Source organism: Amphibalanus amphitrite, unplaced genomic scaffold (genome assembly GCF_019059575.1).
Source record: "Amphibalanus amphitrite isolate SeventyFive unplaced genomic scaffold, NRLGWU_Aamphi_draft 001286F_arrow, whole genome shotgun sequence".
Taxonomy (NCBI): Eukaryota; Metazoa; Arthropoda; class Thecostraca; order Balanomorpha; family Balanidae; genus Amphibalanus; species Amphibalanus amphitrite.
In genome coordinates this window covers 42,120-61,640 of record NW_024882779.1, presented here as the reverse complement: position 1 = coordinate 61,640, position 19,521 = coordinate 42,120, and the positions used below count along the sequence as shown (strand labels likewise).

At 47.1% G+C, this 19,521-nt stretch overlaps 5 protein-coding genes across 5 annotated transcripts in view; 3 read left to right on the top strand and 2 right to left on the bottom strand.

The window, feature by feature from the left end:
* Positions 1-1,402, top strand: part of LOC122371871 — a 32,446-nt gene extending 31,044 nt beyond the window's left edge. Inside the window, exon 9 of the mRNA XM_043348621.1 lies at positions 105-1,402. Coding sequence (XP_043204556.1) covers positions 105-755 — 651 coding nt within the window. The 3' untranslated portion in view covers positions 756-1,402. The remainder of the gene's footprint in view (positions 1-104) is intronic.
* A 2,957-nt stretch (positions 1,403-4,359) lies between these two features.
* Positions 4,360-5,238, bottom strand: LOC122371863 (cuticle protein 7-like). Its single transcript, XM_043348614.1, has 2 exons — positions 5,233-5,238; positions 4,360-4,938 (listed from the first exon to the last, which is right to left on the bottom strand). Exons 1-2 carry the CDS (start codon positions 5,236-5,238, stop codon positions 4,360-4,362), a joined length of 585 nt encoding a protein of 194 aa, XP_043204549.1.
* Positions 5,239-7,994: 2,756 nt separating this feature from the next.
* Positions 7,995-8,903, top strand: LOC122371862 (pro-resilin-like). The gene is made up of 2 exons (XM_043348612.1): positions 7,995-8,000; positions 8,228-8,903. The coding sequence occupies exons 1-2, from the start codon at positions 7,995-7,997 to the stop codon at positions 8,804-8,806; spliced, it is 585 nt and encodes a 194-aa protein (XP_043204547.1). The 3' UTR covers positions 8,807-8,903.
* Positions 8,904-11,996: 3,093 nt separating this feature from the next.
* LOC122371867 (adult-specific cuticular protein ACP-20-like) lies at positions 11,997-13,542 on the top strand. The gene is made up of 2 exons (XM_043348618.1): positions 11,997-12,286; positions 12,674-13,542. Exons 1-2 carry the CDS (start codon positions 12,281-12,283, stop codon positions 13,394-13,396), a joined length of 729 nt encoding a protein of 242 aa, XP_043204553.1. The 5' UTR covers positions 11,997-12,280; the 3' UTR covers positions 13,397-13,542.
* A 170-nt stretch (positions 13,543-13,712) lies between these two features.
* LOC122371873 lies at positions 13,713-18,080 on the bottom strand. The gene is made up of 4 exons (XM_043348623.1): positions 17,911-18,080; positions 17,520-17,666; positions 14,521-14,647; positions 13,713-14,167 (listed from the first exon to the last, which is right to left on the bottom strand). The coding sequence occupies exons 2-4, from the start codon at positions 17,568-17,570 to the stop codon at positions 13,884-13,886; spliced, it is 462 nt and encodes a 153-aa protein (XP_043204558.1). The 5' UTR covers positions 17,571-17,666; positions 17,911-18,080; the 3' UTR covers positions 13,713-13,883.
* Positions 18,081-19,521: the final 1,441 nt, after the last annotated feature.

Below are 19,521 nucleotides of genomic sequence, written 5' to 3'. Positions count from 1 at the left end.
GACCGGTTTTCTTTTTCTTGAAAGATTTCTCTAGAGTCCGATCGACTGTTCGCCTCCTGATTTTGCATCGGTTGACACCAACTCTCGCTCCAACTGCTCGCCAGGTGAAGTCAGACCGCAGAGACGGCACGGCCGTCAGCTTCGGCGACTTCATGCTGACCCGGCTGTCGCGTGGCCTCGCACCGGTCAACCGGAACACACTCTCGCGGGAAGACCTGCTGCATCACCTGGAGACGGTGGAAGACCCCGCGGAGCGCCGGCGCCAGCTGCGGGAGCTGACAGACTGCTGGAGGCAGGCCGAGAGGCGGCGCTGCGTCTGCCTGCTGCTGCTGGCAGCGCTCATTCGCCGAAACCTGGTGCAAGGCCGGGATGCACAGATCTGCTTTAGCGAGCTGGAGTTAGAGCTGAGGCCGAAAGGTAAAAAACTTCGCAGTGTGAAGCTGTTCGATGACGACAACGGCCCGGAGATGGACGCTGTGGAAGAAGCTGCCGAGGAGATAATCGATTTCATCTCACCTCCCGAAAAGTGTGATATGGCGCTCATCTACTGCCTCCAAAGGGCCTACGACCGATTCGCTATGAATGACTCAATAGAGGATTTTCTGAAGTTGATGGTTCGTGGTGGCGAGCCTAAGGCGAATTATGAAGCACGAAAGACGTCTCTCGGAAGTACGAAGGAGGATAGTGCACCTGCGGAAGGAGCTGACTTGAGTCACGAGGCTGAGGGGCAAACCGTGAGGCCGTTCAAGGGGTAGTGCTATCCGTGATAACGGCAGTGTGAACACACAGAAGTGCCTAAAATATGCATCACTGAGGAAGTGAACACTTAGACGATAACGCTTCCCTACAGGCGAGAGAACTTAGTACGCAGCAGCTCCCGAGGCATTTGCTATGAGGGTGAAGTACTGCCTTATGTGATGCCATGTGGTTCTTTTAAAATGAAGCATGATATGCTGGCTTGTGAGATAAGATGTGATACGAGGCAAACTGATACTCTCTGAAGAGTAAAACAGCGAAAGTTATTAAAAAGTTCGAGACTGATGAAAGATGGAACTGTGAAAAAAATGAGAGCAGTGAATGCTGGAGGGAGAGGAGACCTTGCGCTATGCCATTGCCTAAAAGAAGTTATGATTTGTTGTGAAGGATGAGGAATCAGGAATCGTCTTCTGTCGCCTTGTTGATGCTAGGCCAGTCAGCTGAATTTGTCCTGGTTATTAACACCAATATGTTTAATTTGCGAAATTTCATTGCGAATTATTTATAAGTGCGTAGTAGATAGTACGATGTATACAGGAATCCCTTTTCTATTTCGCCTATGTATATGTGAAAATGCTGATAGTTGTGTCGAGGGTTATGTTCGTCTTGTTGAGAGGTACGCCCAATGATATGTTTTCCACACGTCGACTGCGTTTTGTTAAGGTTACATCTTTTGGCATATTCACAATAACGGTTTATTTCGTACCGAAATCGGTACATATACACAATACACATCACCACAACACTTCAACAAACACAAAGACACAGGAAGCGAATGTAAAATGCGTGTTTCCCTACATCCGGTACACAAACCGATCTGGAGCTTCAGCATTCTCCCACGCACAATTTCATCGATCCGGGCAACCAATACATTTATGAAATTCAAAAGGCGAGATAGCGGACAAATCCAACTCCCAGTCATTGAGCTCATACTGCTGACGCAGTCGCAAATGCTGCTGCGCTGCCAGACTAGAGATGTCAATCGGATACCAACTTTTTGGTATACCGATACCAAACCGATACCAACTTGGTATTTGGTATTTCAATCCTAATGTACTTGGTATTTTGTTGGTATTATGAGTCCTTACTAATGTATAAGAGGCTGAGAAATTGGTACAAAGTCGGTATTTCCCTCATGTTATGAAATTGGTTCGGTATCGGTATTTCTTCATGGCTTATGTTGGTATTTGGTTTGGTATCGGTATTCAGATTTTCTGTAATTGACATCACTATGCCAGACCCACCCGGCCAGCTGGACTATCCAACACGGCTGCAATCAGAGCATTGGGAGAGAGAGAGAGATAGAGAGAGAGAGAGAGAGAGAGAGAGAGAGAGAGAGAGAGAGAGAGAGAGAGAGAGAGAGAGAGAGAGAGAGAGAGAGAGAGAGAGCGACGCCAGAACAGAATCTGTCGTCTATACGCTATTTACATTTAACATGTTAACATTGTACGATCATGACATAGCTGATAGCTCATGATGACGGGCCCAGCGGGGAACCTCAAAAAGTCTCCTCATGCAGTTATGATATGCAATGCTAAGCTCTCCAGCTGCTCCCTGATCTCCGTACATGGTCCATCTTTTCTGCACATGTTGTGAAAATTTCAGACCCAAGTCACTTAAGGTCAGAATTCCAGGTCAGGTCGAGTGACCTCACTACATAAAAAGTTTCAATGCCTGCCATAGCTACACCGAGAGACCGATCGCTTTGAAACTTTCAGCGATTGATATAGCAACAGTATCTACAAAATGTATGTCTAGGAATTTTGATATCGGAGACCTAACGTCAGGTCAATTTTACCACCTCTCCATCATAACTCAATTGGAAATTATTGAAAGGCGCCTGTTTTGGATGAACCTCATTATAAACACTCTCAAACACTGAATAAAAGTAATTTTGACACACTGAACATGAAAATGGCACCCGTGCCCCTTCGTATGCCCCTGAGGTCATATCGGGCCACGAATGGTAGCTGTGAGTGAGTTTTTCGCGAATAACTTTTGATAGAGGCATGCTAGAGGGATGAAAACACCTTAGGTGTGTTCGGCTCGACCATACGGCTCGATTGATATGCAACATGACCCTTACCGGTCAGGTCATGACCTTGACCTGAGGTCAAATTTTTAAGTTGACCTTTTAAGGTCAAATGATAGATCAATCGATGCATTTTGACGAGTGGAGCACGATGCCGTTAAAAAAAATGTGCAGGGTTTGAGTCGAACGTTATTGCAGAAAAATCGTTAAAAAAAGTCCATTCTGGCAGTTTTTGCCCCCCCCCCCCTCCCCCAGGTAAAACCGTTGACGGGGTGTCAAATTTAGAGAATTAGAAAGAGCGGTAATAGGGCTATTAAATGCACTTTTCTGCGGCACTGTAGCTCTATTAGTTTCCGAGCTGTGCGTCGCTTTGTAGAAAATTGTTGAAATTTGACTTGGAAATCGGCGAAATTTGGCCTTCAATGACCTCTGGTGACCTGACCTTTGTTCTGACCAAACCGTGACAGAACTAATTTCTCCCAGGAGCCAGGAGGTTTCCCAGGAGCCCGGCTTCGTGGCCCAGGAGCCGAGTTAGAAGAGAGGGCGAGTTAGGAGAGAGGGCTCATCCATCCCAGCACCAGCTGAGCTGACAATGCTTAACTTGCCTTTATCCCATTCTTCTAAACTTTAACTTTAGGTAGGGGAGACTGGGGAGAAGTGGGACATTATTTTGACGTCAACTTTGAAAAATCGTACAAAATAGAATATTTAATATTTAAATAAATTGATTGCATTTACTGGTAAACGGTTTATTTCTTCTTCATTCTTTACTGTTTTTATGCGTGTTTGTTCACGTGTTACTTCTAAAATTTGAATTTTAGGAAAGGTTGACAATGGGGTGAACTGGGACACGTCCAGGAGAAGTGGGACAGATGATGGGGAGAACTGGGACTGGTCGAGAAATGTGATTTAAATGGAATATAATTAAAATTTGATGACCCATCAGTATCACGAAGGAGTTTTTAAAATTGACACTTAAAGAAATCACCTCGATTATCTTTTTTGAATTACACTGACAGCACTGAGTATCCTGGAAAATTTTCCCATGCATTTGCATGCGGGAGAACTAGGACAGGGTTTAGGCACGTTGTCCCAGTCCTCCCCAAGTCGTCATTTTTATTTCAGCTGCTCTACCACACAAAAAGTATAACAGATACATAAAAAAATGTTTCTGCATAATTAAGATGACCTAACTGATATCCAAAGGTGAACGGCCTGAACATTTCACATCGCTGAATAAGCGGCAAATTGAATTAGAGTAAAATGCCAAAAAATCACATTTTAGACCCTAACTCAATATCTCAGAGACAGGTAACCGGAAAAGGAAACCGCTTGGATGTGACGTGCCCCGACTAAATTCAAGAGAAAATATGCAAAAACAAAATTGTTTGTCCAATTGGTCACTAAGATATTGAAGGTGTCCCACTTCTCCCGCGTCCCAGTTATCCCCACTCTCCCCTATGTAGGTCAGAAAAACTGATATCTTATATATTTGCACGCATATCAACAACTAATTGTCATTTGCATAAATCACTTCTCCCGCGTCCCAATCCCATGTCCTTCAACACTGATCAGAGTCCGCCGTAGCCCCTGCCGACGGCACTGCGGTACACCACACCCGACCCTCGGTAACCCGCACCGAGAGCACCACCCAAACCCAGTCCGGAGCCACCACCAAAGGTCACACCGCCTCCAACTCCGTAGCCAGGACCGCCAGAGGCGCCCAGAGCAAGTGAGCCCAGTCCTGCGGTGGACCGCCCATAGCCGAGGGGCGTGGTCTGCGGGTGGTGCGCCACGCCCTCGTAGGTCACCCTGGCGTTGTAGCCCGAGTTGCCGTCCACCCAGTAGGTGACGATCTGCCTCCGGCCGTCGGGAAGCAGCGTAGAGTACGAGCCCTCGGTGCGGTCACCGAGACGGTTCTCCTGCGAGTCGATGTCCACGCCCGAGTAGGCGTCCTTCACGGAGTAGCCGGTGTTGTAGTCGGGAACTGCGTAGTAGTCCAGGGAGTTTCCTGGCCCGTAGGCTCCTCCGAGACCGTGTCCGAGGGAGCCCTGGAGAGCTCCGACCTGACCTCCAAGACGTCCTCCTGCGAGCGGACGGCTGTATCCGCCGGCCGAGACGACAGCCACCAGCGCAGACAGCACGAACAGCTGGAGGAAAAATGAAAGTATCAGCAGTGGAACACTGGCTTACCGAGAAGAGATATACTTTCTTATAGTTTTTTTTTTTTGGTCAAGAAATAATAAAGGGAACGCTACTAATAATTAGCATTTAATTAATATTTTACTTTATTACGGCATTGTATATCACATGCACCAATGAGTGATGTAACTTTTTGCGAGGTCACTATTCTATTCAAATGAACTGCAGTGTTAGACGATTCTGTAACGTTCGGTTGCTGAGTAATTTGCACCGTTATAATATGCTCTTGTTGACTACATTACCTTCATGTTTGCAGAATGTGTGCCAGTAGAGACTGATGCCTTGCTTGGTTCACCTCTGGTCTTTATACTGCTCTGTATAAACTCTCTCACTGGGTACTGATCATAGGGAAAACTGGGTCACGCACCACGCAAGCTTACGGGAAGGAATATGGGAACCAGGATTACTTTATGGGAACTGCGAACAGAGGAAAACCATGCTGAGTGGTCGGTAGAGAGGTAGCAAAACGCTAAGAGATAACGAGTTTCTTTAGCTGATTATAGCAGCGCACTAGTGTCCAGCGCAAGGTATAGTCTGATTGTAAAGCTGACTTCAGAATGATGTTGTACTTTTCACAGTTAATAAGTTTCCTGGAGTGGTAGGCTGTGCCGCATCACACGGCCTGGGTTCACAGTTAAATGCTGTGACCCAACGCTCCCCATAGACACTATTAACCCGCGCCTGGCTGGGGGTCCTGGATTTCCACGCCCTGCTGGGGGGTGTTTGAACACCCCCCCCCCCTTGTAACTCGGCTCCTGGGCCACGTAGCGATACGCGGAAGGCGGCGTTCGAAAGAGCGTAAAAAATAATGACGAAATCACTTCGGTCAATTTTTTGGTCAGGTCAAAGGTCAGGTCACCAGAGGTCATTGAAGGCAAAATTTCGCCGATTTCCAGGTCGAATGTCGAAAATTTCTAAGAAGCCAACGCATAACTCGGGAACCAATAGAGCTACAGCGCCGCGGAAAAGTGCATTCGATAGCCCTATCAACGCCCTTTCTGAGTAATTCTCTCAGATTTGACCTAACGTCAACGGTTTTGCCTGCAGGGGGCAAAAACTGCAAAAATAGCCGATTTTTTTCGGAAACAGTTTTTCTGCAATAACTTTTGACCCAAGCCTTGTACGAGCTTACTTTCACCGGCATCGTGTTCCTCTCGCCAAGACGCATCGAATGAACTATAATTTGACCTTGAAAGGTCAACTTGAAAATTTCACCTCAGGTCAAGGTCATGACCTGCCCGGAAAGGGTCATGTTGCATATCAGTCGATCCATATCGTCGAGCTGAGCACATATAAGGCGTTTTCATCGCTCTAGCATGCCTCTATCAAAAGTTATTTGCGAAAAACTGTTAGATACCATTCGTGACCTAAGATGACCTCAGGGCACAAACAAGGGTCACGGACACCATTTTCATGTTCAGTGTGTCTAAACCACTTGTAATTCGGTGTTTGGGAGTGTTTATAATGTCTTTCGTCCAAAAGAGACGCATTTCAATTTTCTCCCGTTGACTTATAATGGGGAGGTCGCAAAATTGACCTGACCTTAGGTCATCGATATCAAAATTCTGAGATAAACATTTTGTACATGCTATTGCTCTTAGCAATCACTGAAAGTTTCAAAGCGATCGGTCACTCGGAGTAGCTATGACAGACATTGAAACTTTTTATGAGGTGAGGTCACTTCAAGTGACCTGGTGACCTGACCTTGAATGACCTTGCTCTGAAATTTTCACAACATGTGTAGAATTGATGTATGATAAGGTGTACCAAAAACGGCGGCGCTCCGCGCCGCCGTTTTTGAGATATTCGCGAAAAACCACAAGGGGGGTGTTCAAACACCCCCCACATGATTGTTTGTTCCATTGTACATCTCCATGCGAAGAAATAACAGAAAAATGTTAAACGGTTTTGATTTTATGCCAATTTTCCTCGATCGCTGCATGCTGTATCAATTGGCCGGTTACCCTACCACATCAAGTACTTGGATAGGCTCACCTAACAGTACGTTCATGTGTTAAATAACATTCAGTGGTGTTTTTTGGTCAACCACGGTAGACATATGTTGATTGTCGACTGAGTCAGTGACTGATGAAGTACATTTTAAGCACATATTCATCAGAATAACTAGTTTGGTCACCAGCTAAAGGGTTATTATGTTACACTACGAACATGTAGATATTGCTTGCTGCTTGAAGTAGGTACCTACCATGAACACACTGCACGTTTATGACCACGACCGATTCATCGGTGTTGCTCAAGTCGAACGTTCGATGCACTTCAAGTAGATGGCGGTAAGTCTTCTCGGGTGCATCGCATCACCGCTATCATCAGCTATTTGGCATATCCGTTGAGGTTTGACCAGGTGGGCATCATCGGGATTCTGAGACAATGGGTTACGCAATCGGCAGTACCGTTAACAATATATAATATTTTCATGAAAAATGTGCTTAGCCTATAAGCAAAAAGGTAGTAACGATGGATACAGTGGCGAAGCTGTTAAAACTTCAACTTTTTTAAGCTGCAGGTAGGGGTCCTTTTCGAGCAACTTTAATTGTGCGTTTTTCTGTATTTCGTATTTTATTGCAAATTGCTTTCAGAACTTTTCGAAATTTTCAAAAAGGTTATTCAGAGCATTCACTGTTCAATTCCACATTAGCCTAAGCAAATATAACGAAAAAACATCAAACGGTTTTCATTTTACAGCGATTTTATTATACCATTACCTTACTGTCTCAAATAGCCCCACTGTCTCAAATAGCCCCACTTTACGGTACCTAAAGCAATAGCCATTCATACTTTTATGCAACAAATCAATTTGTCATTTGCACACAGCATCCATTCCCAGACGAATTTCCTCTCCGGTCGATTGCCATTCATATTCCCAGACTGTGCGTGCACCCGTTTTCCTCCTGATCAGTTCCCGGGTGCGGTTATTCAGAGCAGTATAAAGACCCGGGACAGGGAAGGTCAGACATCAGTCTCTGCTGCTCCATTCTCTGCAAACATGAAGGTAACCAATGCATGATAGATTGAAACGCCTGAACCTACTTATCTGAAATGCATATTGCTTGGTTGACTCATTCATTGACGCTTTTGTAGTTTCACGATTTACATTTCATGTAACACTAACAACCTTACGCACTTGAGAGTCTTCTGGTGCTGTGTTTTATATATCGACCCCCATATCATGAAAAATATTACAAATAAAGTTCAATTCATTGCTTTTTCTCCTTTCAGCTGTTCGTGCTGTCTGCGCTGGTGGCTGTCGTCTCGGCCGGCGGATATAGCCGTCCGCTCGCAGGAGGACGTCTTGGAGGTCAGGTCGGAGCTCTCCAGGGCTCCCTCGGACACGGTCTTGGAGGAGCCTACGGGCCAGGAAACTCCCTGGACTACTACGCAGTGCCCGACTACAACACCGGCTACTCCGTGAAGGACGCCTACTCGGGCGTGGACATCGACTCAAAGGAGAACCGTCTCGGTGATCGCACCGAGGGCTCGTACTCTACGCTGCTTCCCGACGGCCGCAGGCAGATCGTCACCTACTGGGTGGACGGCAACTCGGGCTACAACGCCAGGGTGACCTACGAGGGCGTGGCGCACCATCCGCAGACCACGCCCCTCGGCTATGGGCGGTCCGCCGCAGGGCTGGGCTCACTTGCTCTGGGCGCCTCTGGCGGTTCTGACTACGGAGTTGGAGGCGGTGCGGCCTTTGGTGGTGGCTCCGGACTGGGTTTGGGCGGTGCTCTCGGTGCCGGTTACCGAGGGTCGGGTGTGGTGTACCGCAGTGCCGCCGGCAGGGGCTACGGCGGACTCTGATCAGTGTTGAAGGACATGGGAGTGGAACGCGAATATTTTGTGGTCATGTAAATGACGCTTAGGTATTTAGAGATGTACAAATATACGTGAGACATAATTTGAGTTTTTCATTCTCTGTCAAGATTCAAAGAAAAAGATAAAGATAAAACAAGTAAAATCAAAATTGTTTAGGATGTCCAATCAAAGAAACACAAACAGGTATCGTTGCATGGGCAAATATTTGACCACAATAGTCTTCATTGCCAACGAAATTCCGTCACATGCAAACTATAAGGAACAAACACGTGACGTGTTAGGCCTTAAAACAACGTCAGTTACGTGTGTTATTGGGATGTTCTCACTTTCTTATAGCTATAGGTATCAGAGCTTTCCCTAACATAATGTTAAAAGTTTTGCATTTTGTGACGTCTCGCCTTTTTGACTTTCGACATAACAAATACGAACCTGACCGATCATACGATTATATGAAAACTGTATTGACTGTAGTCATGTAGGTATATATATGTGGAATGTAGACTGCTTGTGGCGGCCGTCTGGCTGAGCAATGACCAATCGTTGGCGTTCATATGAACAGGCGAGGAAAAAAAGTGGACAAAAATGAGGATAAAACATTTGTTTGCCTTTAAAGATAACATATTCGAGTGGAGTTACCTACTTCATAGCCACTGGAAGCGATAGTAAAATAAGCGGTCCATAAGCTTTCAAGCTTGAGATGGACAAGTGGAAAAAAAAAAAACAATAAATAATCCTAGGGAGTGCTGCATTTGCGAGCCATCGCTTACCCCTCGCCGGCCGAGAGGGGGGGGCGGGTACCGCCCCCCCCCCCATAGGGTTTTTCGCGATAGCTCCGAATACGCTGGCGATAGAGAGCTGAAACTTGGCATACCTGACCTTTGATTCAAGCCGGATCTTTTGACACCAACCGCATTTTTGGGTCAGGTCAGGTCACTGACCTATGATGTCATAAGTGAACCTCTGCACGGTCTTCAGATGTCGCAACTTCGCAACGCCCTCACTGCCAGAGGAGATGTCACAGGGAAATGAAACTTGCAGGATCTAGTATCCATTATGAGTCTCACAATTTGTATATCTCGGATTTTTCCTAAAGGTCATATGAGATCAGGTCATTTTCGTGACCTCACCATTATAAGTCAATGGGGAAAAATTAAAACTGCTATTCTGGCGCCGGGAACGATCTCCAACTATCTCAAGCACACAGAATCGTGATTTGATGCACTCCTTGCAAGGTTAGATGCGTCACTTTTGGAATGTTGACCTTGCGTGACGTCATTTATGACGTCATCAGGGTCAAATTAGTTTGTCGTCAATAACTCTTGATCAAATTGAGCTAGCGAGTCGCAGAAGCCACCAATGGACTCAGGAAGACCTGCCGAATCGAATGATATGCAACATGACCTCTTCTGACCAACTTCGTGACCTGGGGGTGCTGACCTGACCTTGACCTCAGGTCAACACCCCAAGTTGACCTGACCCAAACAAAAAGTATACCATTCGACGCGCCTGAGCAAGGCAAACACGATGCTGCCAAAATCGCGGCTCTGCGGCCGTTTTTGGCGAAGTTATTCAACAAAAACTGAACCGTACCTTGGAGCACTTGACCTGACCTCAGATGTCACCGGTTGACCTAGGACCTTAAAATCGGGTACCAATCTCTGCGTCTCGAACGGTGCACACGCTCGTTTTTTCTGCGACGCGCTAGCTCCACCAGGGGCGAAACGGCGAGGAGGGTCGTACCCGCCCCCCCCCCCTCGGCCGGCGCGTATGTAGAAAACCAATAGGTCCGGCGAGGGTTAAATACTGAACCACGACACCTACATGATGATCTCAAACATACAAAATTGCACGTGAGTTCACAGGACTCGTGCCTGGGTATGATATCCAGCTTGTCATTCCTTTAGTTCTCACGGCCTTTCCCAATTACGCCCCAGTTTAATATCTGCCAAGGATATGGATTATCCGCGGAATGATGCCATCCGATGTTCGAGTCTCGACTCACAGCTGTGGGAAATCTCTGTCGCAGTATTGGAATAATGCTGCACGCGCCGTTCGTCACACCGCTGCTCCGCATTGTATGCTTTCTGCAGCGCAGACAGTAGCCTGTAGCGATCTGTAGAACAACTGACTGGAGAGAAAGCTTGCGAATGGGTGTGCTGATCGCCTGCAAGGAAGAAAAGGGTAGAAACGGACTGCTGACATTAGCAATGAGTTCATGGGGTTATGAGTTTTGATTAATAGCTCAGCTTCCAAAAGATTATGAATGATGAAAACTGAAAATAATAAATTTAATGTAAACTTTCTAAAGAAGTACCCATATGTTTACCATCGCTAATAGCTGAAAGGAGTAAAGGCGATTTTGAAAAGAAAATCGAGCATTTATACGACACCTCTTCGTGATAACAGTTAGAAGACAACAATGATGAGCACAACAGTTGAAAACAACACCTACAAACGTTGCAAGTGTCACACCAAGTAGTTGGCACCGTCAAGAAACGAGGGAGGAAAGCATGGATAAGACATCGATGGCTTATATCAGTAGCGGCGGAACACCTTCAATTTAAGGGGGGGGCACTGCCGACTTTTGGTCCCATTCTTTCCATGCAAAGCCCATAGGGCTAATGTTAAAATGCCAAAATCAAAGGGGGGCACGGTGCCCCGGTGCCCTCCCCCCGTTCCGCCGACTATTGCTTATATGAGCCTTTTTCACGACAGACCATGTGACGAATGCACCTAATTTGACCAAATATGCACCAAATCTCTTTTACAATAAATATCTTCATATTATCAATTAATTGCAGTGTTTCAGTCCAAGATAATGCCTGATGATTGGAAAAATGATGCCTATAAGCATCTGTGGAGCCCAAACTGATAACTTTTAAGAAACCACTGAACCTAATTTGACCAACTCTGTAGTCTGTACCTAATCTTCGCCAAATGTGTACCAGATGGCCGTCGTGAAAACGGTGAAAACGGCTATTATCAGAGGGGTGTTGAGAATCCGATCATTTCCACAAAGAGTAGCTTGGAATCAATGGCCGCCTAGGCATAACGGTAGCTAGTTCCGCCATCCGTCAGATTCCCATTCCTGCAAGCCGAACATTTAGCGCAAGCTGCAACGGAGGAAACTTTGCAATGATCTCACGCGCAACCCCCGCATCTGGTTCCACCAATCACTGTCACTCAGGAGCAGGTCCGTTGCAGCCGCACTGAAATGCCCTCGCCTCGGGCGCCTCTCACAAAACCGAAAAATTTCGAGTCACGTCACCATAGCAGCCTTCGTACCAGGCTGCCCTTGCACTTTACTGGTAACGCACGGCAGCAAACTCCGATTTTCCTCCCGGTTAAAGTGAGAGGGCGTGGCATTGACTCTGGGAGAGATTGCTCGCAGAACAAACGTATATAACCCAGGTTTGTGGGGAGGAATGTATCAGTTTATTGCTGACCACCATAGCAGACATGAAGGTAAGAAAGACTGAACCATCGCCCCCAGAACGCTAGCTACGCATTATATGTAATGTAGACTTAGACGTGGACTACAAGCGCTTCCTCTTGTTCTTGAGTGTCACTAATAATGCCTGGAGAGTAGTCTGAAAAGCATTAAGCTATTATGATTATTTGTGACAATCCCAACACAATGAAGGGCTTTACCTTTGCATGTTAGCTAAGCTTGTTTCAATGACTGAATCTCACGTTTTCAATAGAATAGTTTGGCTTGAAAAGGCCTAGAGATGCGATTGCTACATGAGCATAAACGATCGCCTCTTAGACTCCATCCAACCAATTTCATTAATTCATTCCCATCAGAACGTTGCCACTCACCAGTAACCAAAAATTTGTTTTCCTTTTCAGCTGATCGTTTTGACCACCCTCGTGGCCGCGGCCTCGGCCTCTGGTAGCCTCGGTTACCATGGAAACGCCCTCGGCGGCGGCGCCCCGTTCCGCGGAGTCGCGGGCGCCGGTTTCCAGGGTGTCGCCGGGGGCGCCGGCTACGGCTCCCAGGACTACTACGCCAAGCCCAACTACAACTACGGCTACTCGGTGAAGGACCCGTACTCGGGTGTGGACATTGACGCCCAGGAGAACCGCTACGGCTACCAGACGCAGGGCTCCTACGGCACCACACTGCCCGACGGCCGCAGGCAGAACGTCAACTACGTCGTGGACGGCGACTCGGGCTTCGTGGCGGACGTGCAGTACTACGGCGTGGCACAGCACCCGAGCACGCCCATCAACGCCGGCTACGGCAAGGCCGGTCTTAGAGCTGGAGCTCTTCGTGGCGGCGCTGGGCTCCGTGGGGCTACCCTGGGAGGCGCTGGCTACTCTGGAGCTGCCCTGGGCGGCGCTGGCTACTCTGGAGCTGCCCTGGGCGGCGCTGGCTACTCTGGAGCTGCCCTGGGCCGTGGTCCTTTCAGTGGTGCTGGCTTCCGCAGGGCTGCTGGTTTCGGTGGTGCTGGTTACGGTGGTTCTGGTTACTCTGGTGCTGCGCTGGGCGGTGGCCTGTTCCGCGGTGCTCGTTTCGGTAGGTCCGGTCTCCGCAGTGGTTACGGAGGCTGCACGGGATACAGCTGCTAGAAAACCCGTATGACATACCAAAAAAGATAGCGTCTGTGTTAATTTGTCCTGCGCTTTTTCACTGTCACGTTCGTGATGATCTGGTTATCTCATGTGCCACGAGCTGCTGCCGTGAGGTATTCTTGAATACAGTTTGATGATGCTAAGTGTGATACAAAAAGAGTACTAGACACAAACATTGATATCAGCAATAGAAGACACTGAGTCGCTATTACGGTGCTTTGTTGACTGACGGGTTAACGTTTTGGCCCCTTCCTGTCTCTTCTCCTCTATGCGTGTACTGCCGATATCCATCAAAAATCTGTCAAACGACATCTTTTACTCATGGGGATGTTTTATTTTTCAGCAAAGGCGAAACATCTTTTTATCGTCCCGGGGATCAGGAGGACAAAGATAAAGGACCAAATTCGCTGACGGAATGCATTCAAGGTTTTCCTTTTTGACTGCCAGCAGAAGCTTTGACTCCTTATCTTTATCTCACGTCTGTTTACCCTTCCCAGTGAATATCACTCAGATTATACTTTACCTCATGCAACTGTATGGGATAAATAATTTCGGCCGAGTTATTTGGCTTCGTGTACAAATTTCCACACAGATGGCGAACTTTGTAATCAAGACACAGTGGGTGCCAGGAGCCTTTCACGTATCCGGGTTGAAACTGATTGAAGCAGTGCATGCCTTCGTTGACATCGCACACCACATGGAAGTCTTTGGTGAGCGCCGCATGCTGCCCGTCTACTGTGCGGCAGTCGATATCCAAAGGAGTGCGTCCTGTGGACGAGATGAACAGGATGGTGCTTGTTAATCGATAGTGTTCTCAATTCTCATGCATAAAGATCAGGCTAAATCCCATAATATTTTACATGCTTTTGGTATACAATGGTAAAAGTGTATACATCAGCTGTTATGCATTTTTAGAACGGACTTTGCTTCTGATATTGCTAAAGAATTGAATAAATGACATTCGAAATTAACTTTCATAAAACTTGTTGTTAGAATTACGATATTATTGCACTCTATAAAGTGGAGAATCGTCCTTCCTTGCTACGATCAGTTCCTAGAGACATAGGGCCGTCTTTATTGGCGTTTATTGACCAGTGAATACCTCAGTCTGCATCTCTTACCATCAGGACAGCCAGGCCGGGTGTCGGCTCGCGTTTCACAGTCACAGTGGCCGCTGGGGTTATCGATATCACTCCAGGCGGTCCACTTAAGATGGCGGCACTTGTCCGTCCAGCAGAGCAGTCGGATCTGTCGTGATCACAAAGGCGCGAGTCAACATTACCGAGCAGTCGGATCAGTCGTATTCACAAAGGAACGAGACACGAGTCAACATTACCAAGCGGTACGCGGGACGGCGCCGGTGGGGGCGGGCCGCCCGCCTGGAGCGCCGGGGAGGTACCCCACAGATCTCCCCGGCTGGGGAGGCAGCGTTCAGTTCTCCCCGGGGCCGGGGCGGGCCATTCCTCATGCATTGGTGAATGGTACCGCCGCGGCGTGCGCCCTGGCCTGGCCAGGCGGGCCGCAGGAGTGTGAGACTGGGAGAGTGCTGGCATGGAAATGTTTGCTCGCACTAATCACCATATCAGGCCCCATCTCTCCCGATGACTCTCTTGCAACAAGCTCGACTTAGCTGGAGGGCATCGGAAGGGATGGCAAGACAACATGCATGAATAAGCCCAAACCTGATTTACCCCACTAATGTCCCGTTCCAAGTGAGTGTGTTCCTCACTAACAATGTACGGTTGAGCCTTTAGCGGACAGTTTATGCTGGAATTGGCATTAACTACTATGGCTCTCTGTATCTACTAACCAAGATAAATAATATCATACGCAGTCAGTTCAGCTTCTTTTATGTATGTTTTTCCTCTTCTTAGCAGGGAGTGCTGCGACAATTTTCAAATTTGATTTTGATTTTGATGTTAACGTACATAGACATAGACATGTATTTGCGACCCTTCCACATCCATGGTGGCTATTCCGAGACGCGCGTCAATAAAATAGAAACTTGATATACATAAAACACACCTGAGGTAAAATGAACACATTTACAATGCAGCCAGGTACTCATGAAAGGCGATTGTACCACACACACAAACTGTTCAACACCCGCTCTGACATTCGCCGGCAGCACCTAACCAGTGTCACGCAGCAGCCAGTCAGTCACTCGAGTCTTAAATCTGGTGATTCCCACTTCGCGAATGTCTTGCGGAAGTTTATTGTATGCATCAATGCCGCTGAAATATAGTCTGCGAGCACCTGGGTTTGTTTTCACACTCGGCCGCTGCAGCAGACCGCGTATCCTGGTGCTGTGCTGATGGTTACTTGTGACCAGGTGTTCAACGATGCCGACCGGGGCTCCAGTGGTGCGCACCCTATGTACGTAAGGGTTCTGTGCTTTGCTTGAACTGAGGGTGGGGGCACTCCTGGTCCTGATCATGGGTAACGGACTATTAGTTAGAAGAAAAAAAATTCCCTCCATGTGCTGATTCGATTCCCAGCTTTAAATTATCTAAAAAGTATACCATGCCTCACTTTAAACTTCGCAGAGCATTGTAAAAAAAAAAAAACACGCTCGGCAATCGTTTTTCTTTCTTGCGCTAAAAGAATAGCTCCTCATTCCCCATCACCTACAGGGTGTCCCAGAATTACCCGGACATTTATTTTCTGGCTAAAAGTACGACTGCGCTCGCTTCTAATGATATACAAGCATCATACTTTTATAAGATATCCCTTAGCTATCGAGATTGGGGACTGTGTGCTTTTGGTGGCCGGTAACGACTCGAATCAATTATTATCCAGAGTCAAGTAAGAGTAGTCCTTTTCCGTTTTCAGCTTAAGCCACTAATAGGCAACCATGGTGAATCAACTCCCGTTCTCAACTTTGTAAACGGACTTTCGGCATGGTTTTTGCTGGAGAGCTTCCGCAGCTCAGCTGCAAGCAGTTAGGATTGAGCAAAGCGCAATTATATCAGCTAACGAAGCCAGAGAGAGCAAGAGATAAACCTGATTGACAAGCTTGGGCTCGGCCAAAAAGGGCCATGCACCAGTTGTCAAACAAGTGGTTGCTTGTCATAGACAACAAACGTCACCGATCTAGCTAAAAACTAGCTAAACAATAGATCAGGATTATCTACAAAACATTAGTCTTCTTTGCACCACTATCTTCGACAAAATTTTGGAATTTGGGGTCCTTCGCCAGAAAAATATGCGAAAACTATGGGAAAAGCAGCGCAAATCACTACAATTCATCCCAAAAACATAACATATACAACAAAACAGTATATTGAGGCACACTTTGTGGTCTAACGAAGGTATTATGTCATTTGAACCGCCCGGAAAAGGCGTGTGTGAACGTCAGATGGCTACAATGCCCCAACAGCAGAGACGGCCAGGCACCCGTCGAAAATCAAATTGTGGGACATTTTGAGCCACCGTGCACTCATTGGGCTTGATATGATGGCCCAAAGACAACCGTTAGCACAGAGTACTACTGCGGTAATATTCTACCAGTGCGAAAACTGGATGCCGTGAACCAAATGGCCATGAGCGGGTTTGTTTTGAAAACCAAATCTGTTGGAAGCCAAAGGTTGCGCAATGTTCAGACATGGAGCTTCTCCACTCCAGATGTAAAAAACGCAGCAAAAGTGGCGTAGGCAGAAATTTTTGTTTTGGGGGATAATACCTTATGGCCTGGGAACACCTTGATGTCAAGTTTATCTTATATGATCGTATTATCCTCCGGCAAGAGGTCAAAGAAAACAGGCCTACACCCAGGTTCGGGAGACCCGTAAAACAACTGAGACCAGCAATGGCTGGCATTTTCCATCATTGTCGGCTGATCTTGTAACAAGCGTATCTATTGCATGTGCAATTTCACAGCCACCCTAGTTGACTATATAGGACGGTAAAAAGAAAAAAGCGCAATCATGTTTGCCTTATTTTATACGCTAATTAACAATGTCCGGGTAATTATGGGACACCCTGTACCTACGCATTTGGCAGCGAGCTCAATAAATTTTCGATCGCCTTTCGCGGACCGTATTTTGCACTCCACATCACTCTCAACTCTCACCTCCACTGCGTTCTTACTTCTCACTTTTCCCTCAACCCTCAGTCTCACCTCATAATCATGACATTTGCCGCGAGATAGATACTTGTTCTGACACCTCATGCCTTCGGCGAGGGAGCAGCGGGCATACTTAGGTGATATGGAAGCATCTCCGGTTTGATACCAGTGACGCTTGGTGGAGGCCTCCCGACACTGTACCTGAAAGAGAAAAGAGTAGAAATATCAGCTGCATGGCCAATAAAGAGTAGCACACATTGAGTTAGTTTGTTATTTACCTGACAATGATTAAGTGCGATATACAGGAACTGATCGTCAGGCTAAGCTGGCCCAGTAGAAGTGTTAGGGCCAAGTAAACCTCAGCTTTCATTGAACAAGGTCTCTTTGATTCAAGTTGAATCAAAACGCCGGATGTTCACCATTGCATATTGCACTCGGTACAAACCTGCACGGGGTTATTGCAGACGATGCCCCTCCGCGCCAGCTCACGGGTCACCCGGCCAGGTCGGCTCCCCTCCACGTCCAGATTGAAGCCGATCAGCTCGTAGTCGCCACCGTCAGTTGTATTTTGGTCGGCATTAATCCATGGAGTCCACTGAAGACATTCGTGGCTATATGCGTCTTGCGGGTTTGGAGAAGAGAAACATTATTAGACTTTGCATGATGAGCGGCTAGGTATACAGGGGGACTGTTTGACGAGGGTTCTTGCGAAGGCGACAGAGACAAGGGCGACAGATCCCGAACAGCTCGGTCCTCATTAGCTTTCAATTTAGCGAAGCTGATGAATTAAGAAACGGTCAGTGTCAGAGGTTCTTCTACAAAGCCCCTCATGAATGCCGCTAAAGCCCCTAATGAAATTCGGTGTTTCGTGCATTGTAACATTTTTTTGTTTATCCCAAAAGAAAAATGTTTTTGGGATTACACAAAGATGAAAAAATGCGACGACATGCAGTATGCACCCTCAAATTTAGGTTTATGACGTTTCGCAGGAGCGAAGCTAATTATGAATAATCGTTTTTAAGAATGTCCGGGGCCCCCTAATAGAGTAACAGTCTTACTTGCCGTCGCAGAGATGGCAAACAGCACTGCCAAGAGACCTGCCGCTAAAGCCATCGCCTCCAGGCTCGTAAAGACCGACTACCAAAACTTTGTTTTTATGTAAAAACACTCCCTTTGCTAATGAAGCACACACAAGGCAGCTATTTAGCATAAATCGTGATTTAAACACAAAGCACCGAACTGACAACAGTGTGTGTGTAGTAATGCTAAACACTGTTGCAGAAGGGCCTGAGTTTGTTGCCTTTTGTACCCTTTCTGATCATGATGCAATGTAACCCAACTATTGCTAAGCCGATGGCTCCTGTCAATCTAACGGTGAAAAGTCAACACTGCCAGTTTTTCCTTTCTGGACGCGCATTGTCACCGTTGTGTTGTGGCGGGCAATAACTGAAAGGTCCTGTTATTTGACAGACAGGTAATTCACTCGCTTCGCTTTAACTAGTCTATGCTACAGATATTTCAATGCGTCTTTGCACCCCTGCGCCCGATGCTAATGTTTGTTTGCTAGAGACAAGTGGCAAAATACGGAAAAAATAGTGCACGGACAAATAGTGCAATCTTCCTTTGTGCTTATATTGCATCCTGATGAAGATTTAATAATCGAAACGCGTCCATGCACTATTTGTTCCGTGTCTTACTGCTGGTGCTTCTGCTACAAAAGAAGATTATTCACAAAGGGGTTGGCGAGTCGATCAGTTATCTATTGACATATCTGGCTTTTGATGTCACAAAATACGCCCGGTTATATATGACAAGATATAACCGGTTTTTTCCGCGACACAACGAGCGTCTTCTTTGGGGCGGCCCCGGAGCCGGGCCGGCCTCCGTTCGGCGGCAGGCGGGCGGCCGCCTGCGCCCCCGGGCGGCAAGGCCGCTAAGGCGGCGGCCTCATCTGATTGGTGGAGCGACTTGTGTCACGTGACGGTGACGGCGCGGGGTTTGAGTGCATTTGCGCGGTCACTCTGTTCTAAGCCGCCCGGTCTGACGCAAGTCAGCA

What these genes read in the sequence shown, in the direction of transcription:
- LOC122371873 (XM_043348623.1), bottom strand. Translation starts at nt 17,570, where the DNA reads ATGAGGTGTCAGAACAAGTATCTATCTCGCGGCAAATGTCATGATTAT. An exon ending in GCAAATGTCATGATTATGAG is followed by an intron (nt 14,648 to 17,519) that starts GTGAGACTGAGG and finishes TGATCACGACAG; the next exon opens with ATCCGACTGCTCTGCTGGAC. An exon ending in CCGGCCTGGCTGTCCTGATG is followed by an intron (nt 14,168 to 14,520) that starts GTAAGAGATGCA and finishes TCTCGTCCACAG; the next exon opens with GACGCACTCCTTTGGATATC.